The sequence below is a fragment of the Amblyomma mixtum genome, chromosome 1, assembly GCF_055824585.1.
Source record: "Amblyomma mixtum isolate Tamu chromosome 1, ASM5582458v1, whole genome shotgun sequence".
Classification (NCBI taxonomy): Eukaryota; Metazoa; Arthropoda; class Arachnida; order Ixodida; family Ixodidae; genus Amblyomma; species Amblyomma mixtum.
The window spans coordinates 132,427,815-132,449,844 of record NC_143012.1 but is presented as its reverse complement, the minus strand read 5'-3'; the positions used below and the strand labels follow the sequence as shown (position 1 = coordinate 132,449,844).

Below are 22,030 nucleotides of genomic sequence, written 5' to 3'. Positions count from 1 at the left end.
CTGCTAGGTGACTGCTGAGGCGGCTTTGTTGTCCTTTTAGCAGCAGCAGGTGGAGACGATGGTCACGTTGTTAAGCTTGCAGGCCCTAACAGTGTTGCGCGCAGGAGATTCTGTCGGTCAGTCGTCCGGAAGTATCCGGCTGCATTGCTGTTGATGAAGGTGATGCTTGGACTCGTGTGCGTGTGAAGCGAGTAGAAATTGAGCTTCTGCTCGGTCTGTCGGCTCCGCTGCTAGGTGACTGCTGAGGCGGCTTTGTTGTCCTTTTAGCAGCAGCAGGCGGAGACGATGGTCACGTTGTTAAGCTTGCAGGCCCTAACAGTGTTGCGCGCAGGAGATTCTGTCGGTCAGCCGTCCGCAAGTATCCGGCTGCATTGCTGTTGATGAAGGTGATGCTTGGACTCGTGTGCGTGTGAAGCGAGTAGAAATTGAGCTTCTGCTCGGTCTGTCGGCTCCGCTGTTAGGTGACTGCTGAGGCGGCTTTGTTGTCCTTTTAGCAGCAGCAGGTGGAGACGATGGTCACGTTGTTAAGCTTGCAGGCCCTAACAGTGTTGCGCGCAGGAGATTCTGTCGGTCAGCCGTCCGCAAGTATCCGGCTGCATTGCTGTTGATGAAGAGGATGCTTGGAGTCGCGTGCGTGTGAAGCGAGTAGAAACTGAGAATCTGCTCGGTCTGTCGGCTCCGCTTCTAGGTGACTGCCGAGGCGGCTTTGTTGTCCTTTTAGCAGCAGCAGGTGGAGACGATGGTCACGTTGTTAAGCTTGCAGGCCCTAACAGTGTTGCGCGCAGGAGATTCTGTCGGTCAGTCGTCCGGAAGTATCCGGCTGCATTGCTCTTGATAAAGGTGATGGTTGGGCTCGTGCGCCTGTGAAAGGAGTAGAAAATGAGCGTCTAGTCGGTCCGTCGGCTCCGCTGCCATGTGGTAGCCCGCCTGCGGTTCACTGGTTCTCAAGAGCGCATCAATAACCGCTACAATAGCCATCGGCTGCAGTCATGCGCGGCGGTTTGCGGCTAAAGCTACTGGCCCACTACGAGTTAGTGACATCACACATGATATTGTGTGCCTTATCGCGAGTGGCTGCCATTCCGCGAAAACGACTGAACTCCCAGATTTCGCTCGTTTGAAGCCATACAACTCTCGGGACACAACAAAACTCGTCCGGTGGGCTTCGCGCAGGGGGCAAGTGGCACGGGCGAGCGAAGACGAAGTTGTAGAAGTAAAAAAGCGGTGGAAGGTTGATTGTGAGGCATTCCAGCGGCTAAAGAAACACGGACGAAGGTAGACGAGACAGGACGAATGCCGGGCTTCATCTTAGGTTTATTCCAGAAACAGGTATTATATACAAAGGGGGCGCCAAGAGAAGTAATCCGTGACCAGATAAAAAACCCATTATCGAGCATATACAGAAGGCACGAGTGCCATGCCACTCATGTCTGTCACATCGGCGCCCCTTCTATTTATTTCCCACCTGGCTGAAACAACACGTTTCCCTTGAGGTAATCTAGTTCTTTTTTGCGTAGCGCCACAGAACGGCGGCTGACGCAGTTTTCTTTGTCATTGATTATGTGGAAGGCTTCAAAAATTTCGCGGCTCTTTTGAGTCTTAAACTTGCGCATCACACTTGTCCATTCTAAAAACGCCTTGCATGCTGGTTTGTGTGAGCAACGGCGAATGTGGTAATCTAGGTGGCCTCCGCCAGATAACGAATGAGCTGTGCGGCAATGCTCTAGCAACCGTTCGTTCTGCAGCGTCCCGTCTGTCCGATGTACTGTCTGCCACAGGCGAGGGGGATACTGTACACCACACCAACTTCACATTCAACAAGACTTGGTGTGCTTAATTTTGCACATAAGCCTCTTTTTGGCATCATTCATCAGGCGGCACATCCGTCCTATCTTTTCCGGGGTTAAAAATACGACACGCACGCCACACTTGTCGGCGACATTCTTGACTTGGTGGGAGACCTGATGCCAGTAGGGCACAACGATAGGTCGCTGTTTGGAACGTGCGTTTTCGCCTGGCTTGTACCGCCCACCAGATTTCACCTCGCGAATCTGGCTTTCCACCACTGATGCCCCAATTCCTCTTGGACAACCAGCCTGATCTAATCGCCTTAGTTGGGCATGGACGCTGTCACGCACTTGATGCTCGCTCGACTCGGCAAGAGCAGACCGGACACAATATTTTGCTGTAGCTCTTTTCACGAGCTTGGAATGGGCCGAATCATAATTAAGAATTTGTTTCTTCGACCGTGGCTTATATTGTCAGCAAACACACGTTTCTTCAAACATAAGGCACATATTGTAACGGCATACGACCTTCGCAACCAAGAGCGCGCTGCGGTATACAAATAAAGAAGAGGCGCGGGGCGAGCGCGAGGGGAGAGCGCGCGGCGCTAGCGCGTGAGGTAGAGAACAAAGGTGAATCGCCGCGGCCGGTTATGTCTGAGTCTCCTGTGTCTGAGTCTCTGTGCCTTTCTCTGCGCGGGCCCGCCGTCCCGTAACATTTGGTGGCAGCGGTGGGATCATCCCGCTCACCCGCTCCCAGAATCAAGTCCCCGACGTGCCAGTCGACAGGACTCCGCCACCAGCCGACGGCGCCGACGACGCCGCGGCCGGCATCGCTACACCTGGGCGCTCGGAGGGGCTCGGTTCTCCGCAGCGGCTGGACGCCGGTATTGAGCGCCTCCTCGATATTTTTACTCAGCGGATGGACGCATGGGAGGCCCGTCTGACTGCCCAGGCTGGGGAGATGGAGGCGATCCGGCGCGACTTCCGTCGCCTTCTGCCAGTCGAGCCGAACACGGGTCCGGTGCCTCTGGACGTCCCCGCCACCGCTGTACCCAGCTCTGCCGTCGCTGTACCTGCGGTCGTAGCCGCCAACAGCGTGCTCGGCGCGGGCGCATCATTGGCCGTCGTGGAGTTGCCCACGTTCGACGGCACCATTTCGTGGGATGCTTACCGCATCCAGCTGGACAGTATTGCGGCGGTGAGAGGCTGGGACGAGCAGATGAAGGCACGGATGCTCGTAGCCAAACTGAGAGGCCGCGCGACTGAGCTGCTGCAGAACGTGCCGCCTGACCAGCTGGGCTCTTATACTGTCCTGGCGGGCCTCCTCGCCGACCACTACAGTGCCTCAGGTCACCCCAGTGTGCAGTACCACCGCCTGCGAGTCCGCCGTCAAGAGCCCGGGGAGACATACCAGGACCTCGCCGCCGCCATTGAACGCCTGGCTCTGCAGTCGTTGCCGGGGGCGCCTGAGAACGCCGTGGCCCTGGTCGGCACCGAGGCATTCGTCGACGCCATCCGACTCCCTGAGGTGCAGCGCTTGGTCCGCTCTGGGCGTCCTGAGTCCGTCCGCGCCGCCATGGCGCTCGCCGTCGAGGCGGAATCGACTTTGCTGGCCACGCGTGGGTCGCCACCGTCTTCCGAGCACAGCGTCCCGGTGCAGGCTCCTCGGTTCTCAGTCCCCACAGCGGCCTCTACCCGACGCAGGCGTAATGACACCCGCACGACCTGCTTCCGCTGCGGCCTGAGGGGACACTACGCGAGGGACTGTGCTGGCCCTCCGACGTCGGAAAACGATTCGGTGGAACGGTGCCCCCGGATAAAGTCCGTCCCCGCACTCCTTAGTTCGCCGAGTCCCCTTCTTTCGTCGGCTTCGATGACAACGGAAGCTCCCTACGTGCTTGTTGACGTCGCCCTGCTTGATCGGCACGTAGCGGCCTTGGTCGACACTGGAGCGGCTGTTAATGTGCTCGACAAATCGCTTATTGTCAACGCGCCCCACCTGCTTCTTCCAGCCGCCAAAACCCGGCTCGTAGCTTTTAACGGCGCCCCGGTGGAGCAAGTCGGACGTGTTACCGTCAACGTGACAGCACTCGGAAAGACCATCTCCACCGAGTTTGTTGTCGCGGACAGCCCTATTTGGCCATTGGTCCTCGGGTGCGGGTGGTGCCAGCAAGCCGGAGTCGTTCTCAATTTTACCACCACAGAACCACGTGCGACCCAAACTCTGTGTGGGCCGGGTTGGCTTAGCTGGATTTCCAGCGTCGGTGTCACCCTGTGGCAGTCCCTGGTGTCGGCGACCAAGCGTGCTTCAGGATCTGTGCGCTACCTCGGAACGAAGTGGCCACGTCGAGTCAAGCCAGTCGATGTCACTACCGTGACTGTGGCGACCGCCGTGACTCTGCCACCGGGTGCGGCAACTTGGGTGCATGCCAAGTCTGACAATCCGATCGCAGCGGATGTGATTTTCGAACCTACCCGGTGTTCGGCTCCGGCCCGAGAGATGACCTCTCCTCGAAGCCTTCTGTCGGTGCTCAATGGAGAGGCCCACGTGTTAATGCTTAATATCAGCCGCGCACCGCTCGTGCTGACTCCCGGCACGCAATTGGGTGCAGCGTCAGTCTTGGACTCAGCATCACCGGTTGCGTCTTTGCAGCATGAAAAACCATCTCACCACACTCCAGCGCCGGCGGTCCTATCATGGGACGCATTTACCTTTGGGCCCACCCTGACCTGCGCGGAGCTCGCCTCTCTGAAGGCCTTGCTGCTCGAGCATCGCAGTTGCCTTGCTCTAAGCGCCAGTGAACTCGGGTGCACTTCCTGGGCCCAACAGCGGATAAACACCGAAAACCGTGGGCCTATTCATCACCAACCTCGCCGTGTCGCGCCAGCTGAACGGAGAGTCATCCAGCAGCACGTATGCGACATGCTTGACCAGGGAATCATCGCCCCTTCTTGTAGCCCTTGGTCCTCCCCTGTCGTCCTTGTGCGCAAGAAGGATGGAACACTCCGCTTCTGCGTAGATTACCGCAAGTTGAACGCTATCACTCGTCTCGACGTGTACCCGCTGCCCCGCCTCGACGATGCACTTGACCGCCTGAAGGGGGCCCGTTATTTTTCCACCCTAGATCTGCTCTCGGGCTACTGGCAGGTGCCTGTTCACCCCGATGATGTGGAAAAGACAGCATTCGTGACTCCCGACGGCCTCTACCAATTCAACCGTATGCCGTTCGGTCTCTCAAATGCTCCAGCCACCTTTCAGCGCCTCATGGACCGCGTCTTAGGCCATATGAAGTGGACTATGGCGCTGGTCTACCTGGATGACGTCATTGTCTATGCGGCCACGTTTGATGAACACCAAAGGCGACTCAAACTCGTCCTCGAAGCCCTTACCTCTGCTGGGCTTCGCTTAAAACCAAAGAAATGTTTCTTCGGTTTCGCAGAGGTCACGTACTTGGGTCACGTTGTGAGCCGGCATGGCATCCGTCCCGACCCGGAGAAGCTAAAAGCGCTTACGGCTTACGAAGCTCCCACCACTGCCAAGGAGCTCAAGAGTTTCCTCGGATTTGCTTCATACTTCCGTCGTTTTATACCCAACTTTGCCAAGCGAAGCGCTCCGTTGACCGCCCTACTGAAGAAGAATGCAGCGTGGAGTTGGACACCGGCCCAACAGCTCGCGTTCCTTGACGTCAAGCACGCGCTCCTCGAGCCTCCTACGGTGGCCCATTACAACGAATCGGCCCCCATCGTCCTCCACACGGATGCCAGCCAAGATGGGCTCGGCGCTGTCCTTCTGCAGGAAGACGAGTCTGGTGACCATAAAGTCCTAGCTTATGCCAGCCGCCAGCTTTCCGACGTTGAGCGCCGCCGCCACTCTTCAGAACTCGAGTGCCTCGCCGTTGTCTGGGCCATCGAGAAGTTCCGTCCCTACTTGTACGGCCGTCACTTTACCATCGTCACGGACAATAGCGCTCTGACTTGGCTGCAGTCTGCCAAACACTTAAATGCCAAGATTGCACGCTGGTCCCTGCAACTTCAAGAGTATGATTTCACCATAGTGCATCGGCGCGGCTCTGCACATCAGGATGCCGATTTCCTTTCTCGCCACCCTTGTTCCGTGACAGCTTTGACGGACCTCAGGACTGCGCAAGCGCAAGATCCCGACGTTGCTGCCATAATCCACTCCCTTGGCACCGCCGTCGGCGCAGGTCTCCGCAAACTGCGCCGGGTCTATCAAATGAAGGATAACCTCTTGTGTCATGTGAAGTGGTTCCGTGGTCGACCACCCGTGTGGTTGCCAGTTGTGCCGGCAACACTGCGGTCGCAAATCTTGCGCGGCCTACACGACGCTCCCACGGCTGGTCACCTTGGTCGCAGCAAAACCTACGCACGAGTGTCGGAGCACTTTTGGTGGCCTAATATGTCCAGAGACGTCAAGGAACACGTGGCGTCCTGCCAGACGTGCCAGTTCAGGAAGTCATCCACACGAGTAACCAAGCCAACCCCGCAGGCGTTTTCGCCGCCGAGTTCACCTTTCGAACTGGTTGGACTGGATCATTTGGGCCCGTTCCCGAAGACACGCGCCGGCAACCGGTATATTCTGGTTGCGGTCGACTACTTCTCCAAGTGGGTCGAAGCACTGCCCGTTCCCGACACGTCGTCGGCTCATGCCGTCTTGTTTGTGGAACAACATCTTGTTCTTCGGCATGGTGTGCCACAACGCGTCATCACGGACCGCGGGAGATGCTTTATGTCTCAAGAATTTGAGCGTGCCCTCCGCTCCTTCGGCATTGCGCATTCCACTAAATCCGTCAATCATCCCCAGTGCAATGGCCTCGTGGAGCGTGTCAACCGCACCCTTACGGATATACTCGCCTCCTACGTCGCTCCGTCCCACACAAACTGGGATCGTTTTGTTTCTACTGCAGCTTTTGCACTCAACACTGTGTCTCAAGAAACAACGCATGTCACGCCGTTCTCAGTCGTCTATGGCAGAACGCCCTCCATCCCTCTCGACGCGCAGTTGGGCCTTCGCCATCCTACTGCGTCACCGACTGACTGCGCCCAACGACTTCGTTCCGCCCGCCTCGACGCTCAGCGCACCCTTCTCACGGCCCATGCGCGTGCGCAAGTGGCCAATGCCGCAGCACCACCACTTCCCTCCTTCCGGTCCGGTGACTTGGTCCTCGTTCGCCGCACCATCCGCGCGACTGGCCGTGCCGCGAAGCACTTGCCCCGATACCGCGGCCCTTACCGTGTAGTTGCACGGCTCGGCCCCGTTACGTACCGTCTAGAAGACCTCCCCGAGCTTCGACCACGCGGTGTACACCACATTTTTCCGGAACATGTCTCCAACATGAAGAGCTATGTCTCCGGCACCCACCGTGATCCCGACTTGGCTCCCACGTCCTCCCTAGTGCCACCCTCCCGTACCAGCACCAGGCCTCCCTTCCTGAATGCCGCCCCTTAAGTGGAGCGCTGCTCCGTGAACGCAATCCCAAGTCCCGCGGTGCGAGAAGCCCTCGCAGTTTTCGTACGGCGAGGAGTCGCCTACAAGCAGCCCCGGGATCTACCGGGACCGTCTCGTGTCAGACGACACTGTCATCACAACGTGACGATGCCTCCTGCGCACCAAGCTGCGCCGGTGCGAAGAACCTCAGCCCGGGCTCATCGGGACGAGTTCGATGCCGCCTGCAAAGCGAAGCACGCGCTAGGGGACACCAGCGGTGTCTTCCCCCTCTTATCTTGGAGACTGGAAGAGACTCTTGAGACTCTTATCTTCCACCTCTTCCCCCCTCCCCCCCCCCCGGTGGAAAGATGTAACGGCATACGACCTTCGCAACCAAGAGCGCGCTGCGGTATACAAATAAAGAAGAGGCGCGGGGCGAGCGCGAGGGGAGAGCGCGCGGCGCTAGCGCGTGAGGTAGAGAGCAAAGGTGAATCGCCGCGGCCGGTTATGTCGGAGTCTCCTGTGTCTGAGTCTCTGTGCCTTTCTCTGCGGGGGCCCGCCGTCCCGTAACAATATCAAGCAATTCGATGCGACCTTCCTGCGGTTATTCCTGAGTGGACTTCATTCCGAATGCGTTTCTAGCAAAAATTTCCAGAATGTTGTTCACGTCGATACCTGTATGCTGAGCATCAGTCACATTCACTACTATGAGGTAGTCCTCAACATACCTCACAATTTTTACATGTTGTCGTTGTTAAGGAACGCCTGAATACGTTTGTCAATAGTAGATAAAAATATATTACTTAAAAGTGGTGCTACGCAGGAGCCTATGCACACTACTTCTTTTCGGATGAAATGGTGCTCATTAAAGGTGACCAACGTGGCTTAGAGATAAAGCTTTAAAAAGTGTAAAAAGTTGTCGGTAGATAACCCTGTCTTGTTCTGAACGGCCATCCGCCCAGTGTCTTCAATGAAGTTTCTTACAGCGCTACCTCATCTACCTTCTCGTCTACCTTCGTCCGTGTCTTTTTTTTAGCCGGAGGAATGTCTCACAATTGTACTAGCAACCAACTGGCCCACCTTTCTACGCTTAGTGCAAGGACGGTAGGCTGGACGCTGTCGGGAACTGACGGGGTACGCCTGGTGTTAACCGCCCTTGAGCTAAGAGTTCACGCCTATAACTATATACTGGTTGAATCATACTGGTTTTACGACACTTTCTCCGATTTTTAGTGCTAGTACACAAAGATAACTCAACAGTGTGCCATACTCAGATAGCTTAGCTACGAAGGAACTATGGTTGAGGCAATCAAAGGCTTTGTTAAAATGGATCAACCAACCTACAGCAAAGAGGACCAACATCTATATTTTAGTAGTAAGGCCGCTTCTGTAGATCGTCTTTACAAACCCATAATGACGGCCTCTTATTACGCTATTTTTCTCAACGAAACCAAGAAACCTCTTTAGCAAAAACTTCCACTAGCAAACCAAAACCCTATTGGGATATTGCCTTCAATAGGCGCAGTGGTCATATAAGTGCGTTGGTGATATGAATTTTTTGGCTTTCGGTGGTGCAACGTCCGTGAGCGACTCAAGCTATGAGGGACGCCGTAGTTAAGGGTTCTAGAAATTTCGACCGTGTGGGGTTCCTTAATGTGTACCGGCATCGCAGAGTACACGGGTCTCTAGCCTCCACCGAAATTGGGCCGCAGCGGCCGGGATCGTAGGTGATTTGGATGCATTGGTCGTATGTATGCGTGCATCGGTTATATCAGACAGTGCCTTTGAAATGCACCCTGAGTCTTTAACTTCACCTCAGGGACGGGGAGTATGCTGCCTGCAGCAGTTTACAACAGCACCACGTGAATGTCCACGGTTTTTCTTGGTTTCTGCCGGCAGCAATCTCGCCACCCCCAGCAGCAGGAGCAGCAGGAGGAGGTGTGTTTGTGCGAGATGTTCCTCGAGTGCCTCTGCCTGTCCTTCCACCTGTCTGAGCAGGACGTCAGCGGCGCCACAACTGCGGCCTTTGAAGCACGACTGCGGGAAGCGTGCCCGGCACTGCTTCCTTTCCTGTGGAACACCAGGGCCCACCAGAGGCAGCTGTGAGTACTGTCGGTAGGGTAGATTTGCAATAAGGGAGTAACTACTCACTGACAGCCACCCAAGCGCAGCCATACGGCTGCAAAGGAAAGATATAAAGCTTCCACAGCAACTTCATAGTTAGAGAAAAATTCGTCTGGTCCGGCGTTCGAACGCGGGACCACCGCTTCAGAGGAGCCAGTCGCTCGACCAGTTGAGCTAAACGGGACGGCAAGCTTGTAGGGCGAGTGCGAATTCATCAATAACTGGAAATAAGAATCTGTTGGTGAAATATTTAGGGGAACGCCCCAAGGTAGAGTAGATTTGCAATGAGGGAGTAATTACTCTTTGACATCCACCCGAGCACAGCCATACGGCTACAAAGGAAAGCTATGCAGCTTTTTCAGGAACTTCGTAGTTAGAGAAAAATTCATCCTGGTCCGGGATTCGAACGCGGGACCATCGCTTCATCGGAGCAGCCGCTATACCAACTGAGCTAACCGGGACGGCAAGCTTTAGATAGGGCGAGAGCGAACTGATCAATAACGCGAAGTGGGAACAGTGTTGGTAAAATGCTTAGGGGACCACATCAGGTAGAGTAGATTTGTAAGAGGGAGTAATTACTCATTGACATCCACCCGACGGCAGCCATACGGCTGGAAATGAGAGCTATATAGCTTTCTCAGAAACCTCGTGGTAAGGAACTGTTCCAGTCCGTTGCTGCTCGAAGGAAAAATGAAGGAGAAAATGTGGCAGTATGCGATGGCGGCCGGACAAGTTGTAGGGGATGACTGGTGCGGTGAGATATGCTTGCTGCAGCTTTGATATACGGTGACTGATTGAGGGAAGAATGAATTAATGTGTGATAAATGTGAATAAATTAGAGAGCATATTTAACTTATTTTTGAATATCAACCAGTTGTCGTGAACAGAGTGAGTGTCGAATGTGGATTGGTACTCTGAAAAAAACATGTGAAGGTCTTCAGTTATTGCATCGTAATTCGTTTTATTGTAAAGCTTTATGATTTTTCTGGATGAGTGCTTCTGAGTGGGGGTAAATGAAAATAGAGCATGTACGATTTTATGGTCGCTGATTTCTGGAAGGTAACTAATGGTTGATAGGTACTCAGGGCTGTTAGTTAGTATTAGGTCAAGGGTGTTTGCGGCTGCAACGCTAACGCGATTAGGTTCCGAGACTGAGTGAGGTTAAAATTTAAACAGACATCAAGGCAGTTCGCCTCTGTATTGCATGCTAATGAGGAAGTACCTGAACTCTGCCAATCAATGTCTGGATAATTGAAGTCCCCGAAAAGGAGAATGCGCGCATTTGGGTATTTAACAGCAAGGCTATTTATAGTATCGTTCAGATGTCGACAGAAGTATGGGTTAGGCTGCGGGGGCCTATAACAAACGCGAAGAAGCACTTACAGGGGGAGTGCGACAGATCAGCCATAAAGATTCCATATCAGATGTAACGTGTGCAAGAAAGCATGATATACCTCGGTCAACTGCAACAAGAACACCCCCCCCCCCCCCCCCCGCCAGTCTTTTCGATCGTTTCGGTAGACGTTGAATTCGGGTAAGTCAGTTAAAACTTCAGCGGCGGACACGTTACTGGTCAACCGAGTTTCAGTTAGTATAAGTATATTGCTGCTGGATGACGAAATTACGTTCGATATGAATTCACGCTCTGGGAGGAAGCTGCGGATGTTAGTGAATATCACGGAAAACGAGAGAACATTTAAGGGTGTCGCAGGCTGGCGTTTTATTGGTGCAGGGTGAAGGGGCGATTGCTACGCGAGTTGCTTTACGGTGTTAGTTGAAGCGTCAAAAATATAACGGTTCGAGTTGATGTGAAGTGTTTTAAATCGCAAGAAAAACATGGCAGACCTGGCCTTGCAATGCAACAAGTTGTTATCACGCATGACGAACGGTATGCGAGAAGTCCTTTCAAACACTATAAACCGTGTATTTCAGATTTCGCCCATTTGATAGGAGGGATTCTAGTTTTGCTACTCTTGAATTTCACGATTATGGAACGTTTTTTATCTTGTGAGTGGCGCCCGAGGCGATGAGCTATTTCTATCTCGTGAGGTTCCACATTTACTTTAAGGTTATTACGGCAAACATCAGTGATTAGTTTTTCAGATTCTGCCCATGTTTCGCTATCAGTAGTGTCAGTGATACCATAGAGTGTGAGGTTGTTACGGCGGGACCTGTTTTCAGCGTCATCTATGCGGGTTTCTAGTTCCTTGGTTATACGCGCCATGTTGCTTGTGAGCCTGCATCTTTTCAATGTCGTTTCGAAGAGGAAGTAGTGCTTGGTATTGTGTTTCGAGCTCGGCCATACGATTGCTTAAGTCGGTTATGCTTTTATTCGTAGTAGTGATCTGGGATTTCAGGCCCTGTACTTCGGCTATTATTTGGTTTGGCTTGCGGTTAGTTTCTGGAGTTCCGCGAGTACTGCACTGTTGTCATTAGGACCAGGGTTAGTTTCCATATCTCCTGATAACAATAGCAAAGAATGAACAACAGTAGCACACTTGGTGGCAATGGCAACACATCACTGCGGGCTCGGGAGCTGCACCAGAACATAGTTGCTTGATCTTTTGGAAAATAAGACATACTAACCTGCATCGCAAAAATTAGCGGGTTAGATGGCTGCGCTGAGTTGCAGTCACCGAGCCCACAAAACGGTGCCGGCGGTTTTATATGTGGCGAAGCTGTTGATGTGCGTGATGATGTGGCCGTCCATGATTCCTTCGGTGCTGGCAGCCACTGTTCCTCTGTTGGCGCAGTCATCCAGGGCGGGCAGCTGACGAGCGGCAAGCGGTGGCGTGCCGACTCGTCCCTGGAGCACGGTGGTGCGCAGTCAAACGACGCACCCGAAAGAATGCATGCAATGGTCGGCAACAGCAGGCTGACGAACAGGTGGTTGATCGTCTGCATCGCAAAGATTAGCGGGTTAGATGGTTGCGCTGAGGTGCAGTCACCGAGCCCAGCAGCAGATGATGCCGTCCGTTTTTCTGTCTTGCAAGACGCACTCGTCCGCCGGTCAGCCAACGCCGATGCGGAAACTGCAGTTGAAGGAAAAAAAAAATCTTTAGTGGTGGCACTACAAGGCTCCGTCGCTACTGCCAAGTTCACGTTCCTGTGCAGCTCGTCGTCGCTCCGCTGGTGCTTCTCGCTGGGTATGAGGGGACAGCCTATTCACCGGCAGTCAACTTGGCCATTAAGCTTCGAGCTCAGCTGCCACCTGTCTACTTCGGAAGTAAACGGCTACAGCGTTATTTAACGCGGAAGACCGGAATAGACTGTGCACCACGTTGGTGCAGGATTCAGCGCTACCCTGGTGGCAGAATTAACACCGCGAGCTGTGAAAGCACCAGGACAGCAGCTTGAGCTTGATGGTAATTCATGGTTAAGTAACGGCGCAAGAAACACAGACGGGGCACAAAACGAGCGCTGAATTTAAACAAGTTTATTTCAAGGCGTGCATTGCTTTGTACACTGTTGCGAACCACTAGAGACACAAACTCGTGATTTGTGCCACAAATTCCACGAGAATAATCGTACATCCAACAGCTTCAATTCTTTTTTTTGTCAAAAGAACAGATGGTTTCTGATACAATAATCTCCAAGCTTTGCTATCTCGGCTGCCTCAATTATCTCGCGAATCAGCTGCTCTGCGTGTTTATCGATCACTTTACATTGTGCAACTCAGCCGAGCAAGTTTTTGATGGGCAATCCCTTACATGAATTCCAATATGCCTGCGTGCTTGTTCAACGTTAATTTTATGTTCTTTCAGTTCTTCATTAGTGCATCTGCTGGTCTGTCTTATGAACTTTTTTCCACATTTCAACGGCAACGAAGAAACAACGCCTTCCGCGCATTCGACAAAGAGAGTATGGTGATTTGTTGTACACCCGCGCAGTTTTTCTGGCTCTTCAGCGTTGACGCGCCGGCAACGACTTTAGTTTTTCCGAGACTGTGAGCACGACATTAACTCCAGCTTTCGGCCGAATCTTTTTCAGGCGGTGGGAGATGTTATGGGCATAAGGAAGAGCCGCAATCCTTCGCTGATCTTTCGGCTTCGTGCTGCTGTCGCGCAGTTTAAGTTTCTTGCTTAATCGTTCCGCGACGGACACAAGTAGGTGCGAGGGATGCCCAGCTTCCTGTTGACAAAAAAAGAACTGGAGCTGTTGGATATAGGGTGATTCACGTGGAAGTGATGAGACATGTGGCAGCAGTCACGTGCCTGTGTCTCGTGAGGTTCGCAACAGTCTACGAAGCAATGTATGCCTCGAAATAAACTTGTTGAAAGTCAGCGCTCGCTGTATCTCCTTGTTCTATGTGTCCCGTCTGTGTTTTCTGCGCTGTTACTTGAAGAATATAAAAGCACGCTACGAAGTCCCGCAGGCCATTGGGCAAGGCGGCACGACAAGCGTGCGGATCGATAATCCCTGCACCTTTCTCGTGAAGGTAAGCAAGTGGTACACGAAATACTTGCGTTTGAACTCGCTTTGTTTGATAGTGCTGACGTGGCCAAGGTTGCTGTCTTATGATGCACGAATTTGAATGTTTCGCTATGAATGTACTACTACAAGCTGGAGACGTTTAAACCAACCCTGGTCAAGACACGGACCTCCTTCCTAAACGATTGGAAAGCGTTCCAAAAGATCTCAAGGAAATCAAGCAACAACACCTATATGAGTCAACAGCGCGAACACAAAACAGGAAGAAAAAGGAGAAGACAGTACAGAGCGCTGAACTTCCAACTTTTATTTGAACAAAAACTGAACCCGCACTTGTATACACACACCAGGTAAAATCCCACCAGGGGGAGTAATCAAGGCGCGCTATCGAACTGGGACCCACACGTTGTCCAGGGCATAAAAAATAAGAAGAGTCACACTATAGAATGAATTCTATGAAATGAAGCATGAATGACATGCGGAAAAAAAGGAAATGGGAAAAACAGGGTTGGGTGTGCGGGAATGACAAGAAAGAAAGGAAAAAAATAGAAAAACAGGGTTGAAGGCGCGAATTTCACTAAAAGCATGAGGAGGTGAGAAGACTGTGAAAAGGTTAGCGATACGAAGGATGAGAGCCAACAATTAACATGGCTAGAGAAAAAATGCAACATGTGAAGTGTGCCTGTATAAAGCAGGTTAAATCAGATAAAACCAGCGAGAAAGGTGATTTCTTTTCAGACAATAAGATAGGTGGGGTGCTTACGCAACCTTCCTTAAGTCCTGAGATGTAGGCGGCTTCAACGATTTTGCGTGTTGGTTTTTATACTCTTTGTTAACTTTGTTACCAGCAGCTGCACACCGAGACCCTATTGTGCCTTGTGTGGAGGCTGTTGTATATTCCATCCCTTTAACTTGGGGTAAGGCTTACATAGGCCAAACATGAAGATGTTTAAATGAAAGGTTAATGGAAGATAAGAACGATTAAAGTGGGGCGCCATTGAGGAACCTGCTCGCCCATTGCCGGATATGTGACAGCAAAAAGAAATGTATTTTCTCATTTTAAGAAAGCAACCGTCTTGAAAACAGATAAAAACGAACTAACGCGCGCAATCCTTGAAGCTGCCTACATGTCAGGGCTTAAGGAAGGTTGCGTTAGCACGCCATCTATCTATCTCATATCTGAAAAAGAAGTCAGCTTTCTCGCTGGTTTTATCTGATTTTACCTGATTTTTAGAGGTACACTTCACATGTTACATTTTCTCTTCAGCCGTGTTAATTGTTGGCGCTCATCCTTCGTATCGCTAACCTTTTCACCATCTTCTCGCTTCCTCACGCTTTTAGAAAAATTCGCGGACACTCAGCCCTGTTTTTCTCATTTCCTTTTTTTCCCGCATGTCATTCGTGCTTCACTACATGGATCGCATTGTGTAGTGTGATTCTTGTTATCTTTTGATGCTGTGGCCATCGTGTAGTGTGATTCTTGTTATCTTTTGATGCTGTGGCCATCGTGTGGGTCTCAGTTTGACCGCGCGCTTTGATTACTACCCCTGGTGGACTCGGGCGGCCATGACATTTCTCTCTGCATGCGCAAGAGTGCTTTACGATGTAGTGCTCCATTTTAACCTTATTCGGGTTGTTTTAGGGGCTGCACGTGTTCAGAAAACTTCGTCCAATATACTAGACGTGATATTTCTTAGCGACCAATTTCCTTCAGAGGAAAGACAAGCTGTAATCATGCACGGCCTTTCAGACCAGAAACTGACCATTTGTGCCTTGCCAGCTGAGGTGACAGCGATATCTGTCCTTTCAGAAACTGCATGTCATGATTTCAGTGACGCCGATGATACAAGCATACTAAACCACCTTCTTTTAGAAAGTTCTTTTCAGGATCTATCCAGTTATACAGCTCCAGACAACCAAGACAAAAAATAATGATCACAGGAGCCCTTGGATAACGTGCGATAAAATTAATGGAAAACGAAGAGTAAAGCGCTTGAGGAAAAGAGTAAAACATGAACGGGGTAGTAAAATTCAGGGGCCACTTTGACGATCTGAAGTGCTCGAGGCGAAAGCCTTTCCACGCAGCTTTGGCCGCACGGCCGTAGGCACACACGAGGCGACTATGGGGCGACTTGGTTTGGCTAGCCATGACAAATTAGTCATGACAGGTTAGTCATGATTAAGCAGGGATGACTTGTTATCGACGAACTAGTCATGACTAACAACCCATGACTAATTAATCATTGACTTGGATTGGCTAGCCATGACGAACTGGTCATTAACCAGTCATGATTGGTTCGTCATTACAGGTTAGTCATGAGTAACTAGTGATGACTTGTTAATTATTAACTAATCATGACTAACCACTCATGCCTAATTATGACTGGTTAATGACTAGTTAGTCATGACTTGTTCTGCTTAATTACTAACTAGTCATGATTGGTTGATTACTAACTAGTCATGACCGGTTAATGAATAACCTGTCATGACTAACTAGTCATGACTGGTTAATGACTTGTTAATGATTAGCTAGCCATGACTTGGGACTACTAATGACTAGTTACGACTTTGACTTCAGATGTAATGGATGGACGGAATCATGGCCACGAGTATGAGCGCTTAAAGGCTTTCGCCTTAAAATCATTCTTTCTACTGCCATCAAGAAAGGAAAGCGAGAATATCTATAGCGAAGAATAATTACCTCGCTAACACATTTCCCAATTTCTTAAAACATTCTTCCAGAATGTTCTGGCATTACATAAACACTAAACCACGCGAAGATATCCAAGCTTCCCAAGAAGAAAACCGTGAATTCCAGACCACCCTAAATTCAAATTCAAATTTTATTTTGCCACCCTGGTACAGATGATGGCGGGGACCCGTAGTTAAAGTTGCCGCTTGACGGCTTGATAAGGCCACGGGCCCCCCCTTTGACAGCAATGCAGTGGTTTGGCATTTTCACATACGCGCAAAAAAAAGAAAACAGAAAATAAAGATAACAAAGGAAAAAAAATACATATAGCAAAGAGCGTACGTTGTTGGGCTAGTCGGTCAATCATGGTGAATACAAGGGGGGGTACTGCGCACAAAAAGACAAGGACAAGAAGATAACACAACAAGCGCAGACTCGCGACTAACTTTATTTGAAAACACGATACTCCTTTTATAGTTTCAAACTGTCACATCACACACATGTGGAAACCAAAAACCTTTCTTCATTCTGATACAGTTTGATAGACGGGTCACTTACGCAATCTTTATCCTTCTGTTTGATACAGAACGCCTCCGCCAACTCACGCGCCACCTGGTCACGGCTCCTCCTCAAAACTTTTGTATCTGTCAGCAAAGGCAGGCAAGGGTTATTGCGCGTAGCATCCGGGCATGCGCCACAATGCAGGGGTAAATTCGACCCTGTCCCTGATTTCATGGAAAGCTGGTGCTCTCTTAAGCGCTCATTCAGACATCGGCCTGTCTGGCCGATGTATACCCTGCCACAGGTGAGGGGAATCTGGTATACGACACCCGCATGCCGCGCATGCCCGGATGCTACGCGCAATAACCCTTGCCTGCCTTTGCTGACAGATACAAAAGTTTTGAGGAGGAGCCGTGACCAGGTGGCGCGTGAGTTGGCGGAGGCGTTCTGTATCAAACAGAAGGATAAAGATTGCGTAAGTGACCCGTCTATCAAACTGTATCAGAATGAAGAAAGGTTTTTGGTTTCCACATGTGTGTGATGTGACAGTTTGAAACTATAAAAGGAGTATCGTGTTTTCAAATAAAGTTAGTCGCGAGTCTGCGCTTGTTGTGTTATCTTCTTGTCCTTGTCTTTTTGTGCGCAGTACCCCCCCTTGTATTCAACATATAGCAAAGCTCTTATCAGGTTACAGTGGTCAGCATAAAATCAACAGCATTGTGCTGGCTGGAAAGAAAACTTACTAGGATGGTGAAAGAATGAAAATTAGGTAAACAAATCACAGAAAAAGAGGTTAGGTGTAGTGTAAAAAATACTCGAACAGTTTGTGGCGTGTAGTATTTTGGAGATCAGTATCGTTTTGTGCGAGTTTGTTAAGAAGTCGTGGTAGTTTATTTTCTAATGTTTGATTAACATAGAAAGTTCTATATGTTTTTACGTTCCATTGCGCTATATTTCTTGTGCTTTACTTGCATCTCGTTTTTCTAAACCAGCTAATTTGGATAGAAAAGACATATTGTTCAACACCTCGTTTTTCATACACTTGCTCAGACGATAGTCATAAAGATTAGTAATTGGAAGTAAGCTATACTTTAAGAAAAGTGCGGCCGTATGGTAGGTATGCGAAACGTTTTCAACAATTCTTAAAAATTTTTTCGTAACAAGTGTAGTTTCTGAAAATTGCCTGCTGTTGTTGCACCCCAGGTTAAATGGAAATAGCTGAAATGAGATTGTATCAATGAATTATATAGCATTAGCATTACATTTCGTGGCAGTATCTCACGGTTCTTGTAAAGAAGACCAATAACGCGTGAACATTAATTTACTACGAAGCTAACATGGTCATCCCATGACATTCTTCTATTAAATATTATACCTAATGTTTTAAATGAAGGCCCAACTTCTAATGGTGCAGACTGAAGGAATGTATAATTGGTGAGACGGACCTTCTTGTTTCTACCTCTGAAAACAACGACTTTAGTCTTTGCTGTGTTAATCCGCAACGCATTTCTGGTACTCCAGTTTTTTATTTGCTTCAGCGCATTGTTTGCAGTATCTATGAGTTCAGCTGTATTATCTCCGTTAAGAAAAATACTGGTGTCATCAGCATAGATGATAAATTTAACGAATGGAGTTGCGTGAACAATGTCATTGATGTAAAGAATAAAGAGAAATAGACCAAAAATGCTACCTTGTGGAACACCACAGCCTACAGATTGCATATCTGAGAGGAGACCGTTTATTGCTACTGCCTGTTTGCGATCCATGAGGTATGACTGCACAAGCGATAGTGCATGGCCGCGGAAGCCACAACGCTCAAGTTTGCGAAGAAGTATTGTATGGTTTAATAAGTCGAATGCCTTCGAAAAATCAAGAAAAATACCAGTGACTATCCTATTATGTTCGAGCCGCCGCGGTGGCTGCTGGCCCGAAAGACGCGGGTTCGATCCCGGCCGCGGTGGTTGAATTTCTTTGGAGGAGAAATTCGAGGCCCGTGTACAGTGCGATGTCAGTGCACGTTAAAGAACCCCAGGTGGTCGAAATTTCCGGAGCCCTCCACTACGGCGTCTCTCATAGCCTTAGTCGCTTTGGGACGTTAAATCGCATAAACCAAACCAACCTATTATGTTCGAGTTCGTTCAGTATATATATATTCTCGTTGATCTAATAGTGCAAGTTCAGTAGAGCGGTGCTTATGGAAGTCATACTGAGCCGCTGTTATATATTTGTGTTTTTCTTCAAACTGCAAAAAAGTATCTGAGTATCACTTTTTCTAGTAGCTTAGAAAATACGGGTAAGATAGATATTGGCCTGTAATTTCCGAGCTGGTTTTTATAACCCTTTTTAAAGATAACTGTTACACGTGCAATCTGAATTTTACGAGGAAATACAGCGGTACTGACACAAAGGTTTAAGATATGCGTGATGTATGGTAAGATAAGGTCAAAAATATGCCGTATAGGCTTTATCTGGAGGCCATCAATATCAGTGCATGTGCTATTGTTTAGTTCGTGGAAAGCTGCCGTTACATCTGCTTCTTCAACCTCCATCAACCATCTGCCTTCAACCATCTGCTTCAGCGTCGTGTCCCTGTCTCTGCTTCGTCCCCGTTAGCGCTGTTTTTAGCCTCAGTTCTTCAACCGGTTCGAGCAATACAGTGCCGCTTATATGAACAAAATCACGGAGATTGTTATGCGGCACTTTATTTCTAGAAGCGCAAACAAAGTGCGTATTAAACGTATCTGCTAATTCTTTTCCGGTTTTACTTACACCATCAATATTTCGCATATTTAATTCACCTGATCTGCTACTTCTCCCCAAAATTTCGTTTAGCCGCTTCCACGTAATGTCTATACGACCACAAGTTGACGCGAATTGATTTGTGTAATAGGTGTTTCTGGCTTTCTTGAGCTCAGTATTCAAGCGCTTTCATTTTTTTTGTAAACGCTGTCAGATCACATTCAGCTCTGGATTTAATAAACTTATGGTATAGGATGACAGAAACCAACAGCCACAGAAACCAAGGGGCACAGGATTTTTTTTAAATTAACTTATTTTTTTTTGTGCTGATGATAAATTTAGAATATTACTGAATATGTTATCGCTTAAAGCTAATTGATTAGAAAAGCAAAAGAAAAACTCGGTGTTTAGAATGTTCTTTGTGTTTATCTTTGCCACGAACTCCGGTGTGACCCATGGTTTGCGACTGTGACGGCTTTGCTTTTTTGTTAATATTGGGAAACAGGCCTCGTAAATCGGCTTCAGAATGCTTAAGAATGCCTAGTAAGCATTATTGGCGTCATCTTCTAAAAGGACAGGCCCCCAGTTGTTCTTTTCGACCGAGTTTCTAAATGTGGACAGTGTTTTTTCAGATATAAGTTGGAAAGAATATGTTGAACTACGCTTCTTTTTAGACATGTTTTCAACACACATTAATCTTGGCAAGTGGTCGCTGATGTCAGAAATGATTACTCCAGATGTGATCATACTAGGGTCATGGTTAGTGATAAACAAATCTATCAGCGATGAAGACCTGGCCGTAGCACGCGCTGGCATTTTAATTGCATTCAGAAGTCCATGCGTTCTAACCAATAAATCTAAACTCATTTGGGATGTGTCAACCGATAACATATTAATGTTTAGGTCACACCAAGGACAATGTTTAAGGGCTGACTGGTTGCAAATGAAATCAGGCTTTCAAGAAAATTCAAGAAAATAACTACGCAGTCGTTTGGTGGACGATAGCACACTGCAAAGATGGTGTTGTTCAAACACATCGTTAAGATTTCATATTCTTTCACAGAAACTGTGAACCGCTCTAACATTTCAGGCCGCCACTTCTTAAATGATATAGATACGTCAACACCAATACCAGAGTAACGATTTAGAAAAAAGGTCTCATAACCAGGAATTCGAAAGACATCATAATCACTTGTAGACCAAGTTTCGCTGATCATGATAGCGTCAACGGGCACATTTAGTTGTTGAAAGTGTCGAAATATGCTTCTTTACGTCTGACAGATCGAGCATTGATATGAAGACATTTGAATGACGTCTGGAAAACCGGGCCAAGGTAATCTTTGAAGTTCTCTGGGAGCAGATAATTCTTTTCTGTTACAGTCTGCATTTTTGGCAGGAAACAAAATTAAAATTCAATTCTCCCTTCTTATTGCAGCTTGCCAAGGTCGCAAGAGTGCTGCACCAGCATTGCTGGCGCGCCATCAGTCTTATCAGAATCCTACCGTTACTGTCCCAGACATACTTGTACTGATTTGTTTTCGCCCATTCTTTCACTTCCCTCAGCAGCTCTTGATTTCGCCTGGTCAGGTTTTCCAACATGCGAACATTGGCGTCCGCAGTTGTCAACTCCCGCCTGATAGTCCACCATTTGTCCCTCATGCTCTGTCTCGCGAAACGGCAGATGATGCCAGGCACTTTGTCACGCTTTGCCGGCAATCGATGAATTGCCGTGATGTTGTGTTTTGATAGCTGGCGCAATTCACTTTCACTGGCGAAAGTGTTCAGTTTTGACAAAAGATTTTCGCCTTCCGTTTGTGGCACATCATGAATTTCTAAGTTCAGTGTTCGGTCATCAAGTTGGAGCCTCAGCGATTCAAGCTGCTCTTTGTTCATTTCCATTTTGGCGAGCCTAGTCTGGATTGCTTTAATATCTCGCTCATTCTGTTCTGTGCGCGTCATCAGGTATGTCATCTGTTCGGACATAAACTGCACCGATTGCTCAATTCCATCGACAGTTTCTTTCAGTGCCAACAAAACATCAAGTTTTCGGTTAATCTCCTGAAGTACGACCAACATATCTTCTACGGTCAACGGTGCTTTTTCTTTCTCATCCTGGTCAACATGTGACGTTTGTACCCTACATTTCGGGCATTTTCATTTCTGGTAGGTTGATTTCTTAGATTTTATTGCTGCCTCGGACAATCCTGCGCAGCTTTCTTACATGGTACGAAAGCTTACATGTCATGTAAGATATACTCTCTTTGGGATCCAATATTTCTCGTTCACACTGAACACACTCCACACTGGCAG

The 22,030-nt window shown here is 49.1% G+C and overlaps 1 protein-coding gene and 1 pseudogene across 1 annotated transcript in view; one reads left to right on the top strand and one right to left on the bottom strand.

The window, feature by feature from the left end:
* LOC149367621 (uncharacterized) overlaps positions 1-22,030 on the top strand; it is a 43,995-nt gene that overhangs the window by 2,451 nt on the left and 19,514 nt on the right. Inside the window, exon 2 of the mRNA XM_089575107.1 lies at positions 9,133-9,335. Within this exon, the coding sequence (XP_089431233.1) occupies positions 9,133-9,335 (203 nt within the window). The remainder of the gene's footprint in view (positions 1-9,132; positions 9,336-22,030) is intronic.
* LOC149367622 (uncharacterized) lies at positions 11,106-12,261 on the bottom strand (annotated as a pseudogene).